The sequence below is a fragment of the Belonocnema kinseyi genome, chromosome 5 (genome assembly GCF_010883055.1).
Source record: "Belonocnema kinseyi isolate 2016_QV_RU_SX_M_011 chromosome 5, B_treatae_v1, whole genome shotgun sequence".
NCBI lineage: Eukaryota > Metazoa > Arthropoda > Insecta > Hymenoptera > Cynipidae > Belonocnema > Belonocnema kinseyi.
In genome coordinates, this window is record NC_046661.1 from 41,876,890 (window position 1) to 41,883,334 (window position 6,445).

General features: G+C 34.5%; 1 protein-coding gene across 3 annotated transcripts in view; it reads right to left on the reverse strand.

The window, feature by feature from the left end:
* The window catches only part of LOC117173197 (protein inscuteable homolog), a 17,515-nt gene that overhangs the window by 1,284 nt on the left and 9,786 nt on the right, over positions 1-6,445 (reverse strand). For all 3 annotated transcript variants that reach the window (XM_033361624.1, XM_033361623.1, XM_033361625.1), the window contains exons 4-6: positions 4,174-4,575; positions 3,495-3,702; positions 669-1,262 (exon numbers count right to left, since the gene is read on the reverse strand). In XM_033361624.1, coding sequence (XP_033217515.1) covers positions 669-1,262; positions 3,495-3,702; positions 4,174-4,575 — 1,204 coding nt within the window. The remainder of the gene's footprint in view (positions 1-668; positions 1,263-3,494; positions 3,703-4,173; positions 4,576-6,445) is intronic.

Genomic DNA, 6,445 nt, shown 5'->3' on the forward strand with positions numbered 1-6,445 from the left:
GTGTAAATATTTAATTTTATTAAAAATACTAAATCGAATAAACATATTTCATGTTGCGGAGAAACAGAATCAAAATACCGTCTTTAGCATGAATCCTACATAAAACTGCTATTTCGAATTTTGTGGGGCATTTTCTCGACACAATTGAGTATTCTACATGGACATAGGAAACACGGGACTAGGCATGCCATCCTAACTTGGGCGAACGGGGTTGAATCCACGGGAGGGGGGAGAATTCCATGAGTGGGGAGAGCCGCCATCTTACGATGTGCCATTTGATTATGTGCACGAGCATTTTGGCCGACAAACTGCATGAAAATAAACATGTGGGCGCTGCCATGATTGTTGCGGGACATCAAAAGATGGCGGACCTTCCCCCCCCCCCATTGTATCACCCCCGCAATGACATGCCTAGTCCCTTGTTTCCTACGTCCATGCCTAATATTAGAATACCCAATACAAGTAGATGGGGGGGGGGGGCAACATAAAAATGCTTGGGTAGATTTTTGTCTCTTAGCAGCAAGTTTTTTTTTTAATTCTGTCAAAAGTTAGAGGTTATTTTGATACTTTTGACCCTTTTAACATTTTGAAAACAAAAATTAAGCCTTTTTGGACCATCTTAATTAATCAGTAAACATAAGTAGTAAACCAACTAAATTCTCATTTACCTGTTCCATAAGCCAGACATTTCCTCCTGGAGCCTTTTTAACGCACTCTAGAAGTTTCCTAATGGAATCCTTCCTCAAAATCGCTCTCACACATTTCCTAGATTTCGAAAGATGGTTAAGAGCTGCAGCTGCTAATAAAAGAGTTTGTCCACAGGTAGTTTCTTCGGCCAGTTTTGTCAAAGCTTCCACGAGAGTATCAGCAAAACGTTCAAGATGTGGAAGCCCCAAGGTATTCGTCCATGGCGCAGTAATTTGGACAACCAAAGCAGCAGCTTCCATTTTTTCAGTCTCCGGACGTGATTCTGTTGCGAGAAGATCTAATAAAATTTCGGGACCATCGTCAAGTGCGAATTTTTCTATGGCTTCAGAACAGCAACAGACGCTGGCTAAGGCTCGCAGAGTAGCTGATCTCAGATCGCTAGAGAGACGACCCGCAGAAATTAGGGAAGTTAGAAGAGATCTGACTCCATAAGAACGAGCTATGCTGCTTCCAGCTCTAGGTCCGGACATTCCCAGAGCTGTTAAAGCTGCTAAAGCTCCTCGGGCTACACTTCCACCTTCTGTCGGAGCTTCTTCGAGACCTCGGACTACTTTCTGCAAATAACAAGAATTTGCATATAATAATAGATTCAAAAATACTGATGAATCCGAAATCAAACTCTAATACCTTCACAGGAGGAACATCCCTTCAAGGCAGAAATTTCGATATCCCTGGGGTATCCATAGGATATCCTGGTATGTTTTTGGGAAATTTAGAAGTACCAAATATACTTTTGCAATTTTTCAGTTATCCCTCATAGCAATAGAAACCTGCGAGATATCCCATTTGTGTCCCGAAATATCCTAAGGATATCCTGGGGTGTTTTTCCGATATTTAAAAGTTCTACATGAGATTCCCCACAGGAGCAGGATGTTCTGGGATGTGCCGAGATATCCTAGCATGATTTTGTGAGGTTTTTAAGATATTCAGACGACCCACATTAAATATTTTCTATTTTGAGACATCTCTAACATATTTATTCTGCAAAATATCATATTTGCTGTGAGGCTTAAAGCAATATGATATTTTGCCGAATATCCAATTTATTTGCAGAGATATTCAAGGGAAACCCTACATACATCCTAGTGATATTCACAGGATATTCTCTTAGGGCGAATATCCCAGGTATATCGAAATACTCGCCAAGTTATCCCGCAATATCCAGCTCCTATGAGACCAGTAGGCACAAAATCATAAACATCCCAAGAGCGTCATTAGGACGTTCCTTGGACGTCCAATGTCAGTCCAATCAACGTCTCTAAGACGTCTACTGCCCTAAAGAGGTCTACTGTCCTAAAGACGTCTTATAGGCATAGAACGTTCTCGAGACATCTACCGTACTGGCATAAACGTCTTCAGAACATACCTAAGATGTGCAAAACACATGTTCCAAAAGATATCTTAAGGATGTCCTCAGAAGATCTCTAGGACATCCTTAATTTTGTTGCCTCCTGGGAGGGATCTCATGTAGGTATTTTTGGTACCACGATTTTGGTACTGACTCACGTTCTTTTCTTCAAGATTAAATAATCCTTCAAGATTGAAATTGTTCATTTTCGAACGTTTACAATTTAAGATTATTCAACTACTACAGGTTTAATCTGTAATAGAATTATAGAATATCTTGAACTCGATTTTGAAGGATGCAATTCAAAATCTTCAATTTCAAGCTCTATTAATTTGAAATTGTCTGAAGTGTAATTTTCAATTTTTAATTCTAAATATTTCAAATGTGAAATTCTCTAGTTCTGAAGTCTTAAAGTTTGAATTAAAAAATTTTATTTCCTAAGTATTTTATTTTAGAAGAATTCAAATAACAAGTCTTACAGAATTAATAATGCTTGATCCCACATTCTGAAACATCTTTTAATTGAAAACTGATCAATTCTAAAGGCTTGAATTTGCACCAATATTGTTCTATTAAATTTTAGATTTTTCAACTTGATCGCTTTCGATTTTTAATTATTCTGTTTTCATTCAATATTTTATATTTGAAAGTATTTATTTAAGGAGCTTCTCCTTTAAAATTGCATAATTTTAAGTTCAATTCAGTTATGTTCTCAATTCTGAAGGGCATGTCCAACAGGAGCCCTTAACTTTTATAATTATATATATATTTAGCAAAAAAAAAGGTTATATTTTTTTAATTTTAGAGTATATTTACCTTCTTTCGTGCCTTTTATTTAACTAAAATTTCAACTTGATATCTCATTTTACGTAGACAGGAGGTTGACAAAAAAATGTCGGCAAGATAGGAATCGTATCACGTGACCCTTGTTGTACATGCCCTCAAATCGAACAGTTTTTGAGGTATTAGAAATATTTGAAAGTGCTTCAAATTGGATATTTTAACATTACAATTAAATGTTTAAAAGCTTATCAATGTTATAAATACAACGGTCTTATATAATTATGTAATTTTGAAGTGGACTCGTGAACCCTCGTAGCAAAAAAACTCGGTAATTCCCCGGAGTTTCCCGGTTTAGTAGCGTCATCCTGAATTAATAATAAAAATTCCAAATGCCAGGCATTTTCAGAACGACATTTTAAGGTTTAGAAAACAATATCTGATCATTTTTTAGATTTCCAAAGATTTTCAAATTCAAGCTGACAAAACTAAATAAATCAAAATGGAATAATTCAGAATAAAAATGATATTGTTGGAATTTTTTACAACTAATACATTTTCTTAGATTGAGCATATTAAATAATTAAATAAGAATAATAAATTAAAATAAATAATAAATTGAGACATAAGAACTTCAAAAATTTGTTGAACTACTTACTTCAACATAAAAGTCCAATCTCGTATTCAAAGCGCCATCGACTACACTTTTCAAATTCTCCAATTGAGCAATGATACTTCTAAGGCTTCCTTGATGAATTCTACGAGGTGGTGGGGCTCCAAAATCAGAAAGTATAGAAAATGCATCTTCTTCTATCGATTGCAAAAGTTCCATTTCTGACCTGCCACTCGCCAAATGCGCTATTTTCCTTTAAAAATAATTTTTTTATATATTATTATCACTACCCATGTTTAATTATTTACAAAAACAAACAAAGTAGCTATTGATTCACAGAAAAATATTTTCGAGAAATAATTATTAAACTAAAGGCTATTCAGAAAAATTTTTAATTACTATAATATAACCATTGAACACTTTCATATTCGAAGTTTAAATAATACATGGAGGGATATCTGAATCCGATTTTTGCACTTAATATACAATAAATGAATGAATAAAAATTTATTTTTCCCAAAATTTAATTTCACTAGAAATTCAAACAATGATGTCAGTTTGGGTCGGAAGACCAAACATAAAGTACACTTGATTAAATTATGAGATCCTAGCTTCTAATCGAATTTTTTAATAACCTATATTTAAGAAAAATAATGTTGAGTTTTTTGTAAAATTATAAAAAATGAATTAATTATTGAAATTTTGATTTTTGATCGAAACTCACTCAAAGACATTTTGATAGTGTTGATCGAATCGCTCAGCTCTCATCAATAATTTCGTCGCAGCAGTGGTTGCAGAAGCAGTCATTATTTTCAAATCCCTCGTTTGCAAATCCTCATTTTTGGAATCTTGAAGTTTTCTCTTCGGCAGAACTTTGCTCTGAAGTGTCACTCCACATTCTGTGTCCGTCTCCACAGACAAATTATCCAACCAGGCTCTCACGGGCGCAAACTGATTAAAATTCGAAGCCTCAGTTGATTTCAATTTACTGGCTTCGTATAATAACCTGGAGCAGAAACTCGACGTCGGAGGTACTGAATCTTCTGGTGGTTCTGCAGCATAGAGAAAATCACCAAGAGACAATGAATCCATTGATGGATACTTCGATATATCTGCATCATCCTCTCTGTAACGAAAAAAAAAAATTTCAAGTCTAACACAAAATTAAAATAAAATCACTGGGAATGACCAGAATTTCTCCCCAACAAACAAGAGTGTAAAAGAGTTCCGTAACTGTTAGTGAACATAAAGCCACATGTTCTAGAACAGGTTATCAACAGATAGTTATCTTCATCGCAGAAAACTAAAAATTTTATAACAGTTCTAAAACGTAATTTCTATATAACTCTTTTATAGAAAGAACACAGAACATAATATTGTAACGAATGTAACAGAATGTTATTAACACTATGTTTATGTAACCATTAGATAACAATTTTTGCAAAACAACTTAAAATCATAGTTCTTGAATTATTATAGTCTATAACGTGGACGTAACACTGTTATGGCATAGTTACATAACTCAATTGGAATCAAAGTTGAGGGACGTCTATGGCATTGTCGTACTGCAACAGGTCCATTATAACTGTTGCAGAATAGTACCAACTCATGGTTCTGGGGCAATTGCTTAACTCAGTTGTAAAAATCTTATGTAACACTGTTGTTGTTGCTATGGAACAAATTTATAATGTGTTTTGAATCGACATTTGGAATGCTTTATTTTTTTAATATCATCTATAATATAATTGAGTAAAAAGCATTGGAATGAAAGTTATTTATCCCCAAGACTTCCAATTTTAAATAGTAAAAATTTGAACATATCAACATTTCAATTTAAATTGTTTAATTTTTACTTTCATCTCTTCAAATTTAAAACAGTAAGCGCAGTAGAGTTTGGTGTAAATAACAAAAATTGCTCTTATCCATGTTTTTTTTTTTTTCAACAAAACTATTTTAGTTTTATTATTTCAAATGTTATTTTACCTCCTTATGACGACACACATCATCTAAATCTTAGCGCCAAATTCAAATTGCAAATTTCATTATTTTATTTCTAAACTTACCAGTCATGCTTTCTCTTGCAATTATAAAAATGTTGTGAGATAAATATTAATTTTAAATACATATTCCATAAAAAATTTATTTCATAACTAGATGGGTTTCGGTACCTCAAAGGGGCCATGGCTGATAGTAAATCGGGTTTACTACTTGGGTCACTTCATGAAAGCTCTTTTACAACTGCTGAACGGGAAACTATCGCGCAACCGATATTTTCTTTTTCAATTTTCACCTAGGCTCGTGATTGGCCGACTCAAGAGCGCTTACAGCACATGTTCAGAGAGAAGGCTGACTAATAGAGCGCCTCCGGTTCTAGGATTAATCTCGAGTTGTACTAGTCGTGTGACTAATCTGATTTCTCATTCGACCGCATCCACACCTGCATGCAGAGTTCGAGAATTTCTACCACATTTGCTAGCCTTTCTTTAACTTATTCAACTCTCGACTCTCGATGCGCCGAACATTGTATCACGTACGTACAAGTTGTCCCGAAAGACACGATCGGAATGCTCAAAATTTATTCTATTTTTCGACTTTAAAAAAAATTTTCCACTTTTGTTTTGAATAATTTGCTTGCAAGTATTTAATTTTTAGGATTTCGAAGACCTTGATTTAAGCTCTTATTCTTTCAGATGATTGTCCGGCCGTCTTATTTGGGCTTTGTGATTTTAGGCCTTCAATTTTTGGCCTTATGATTTTTTTCCTTATTCTTAGTACTTCCGGTTTTGAGCTCTATTGATTGGGACTTATTCTTTGGTCTTACAGTTTACAATAGATAACACAGGCCAACAATTCTCAGAACCAGAGACCAGACCTACTATACCCGAAGGTTTTTGGTGCGCTGAATCCGAATCTGACCTCAGAAAAATTCCATCACCCTCAGTTTTCGAGATATTCTAACCTAAAAGGGTCAAAAACCCGTTATTTTGATGTGTTCG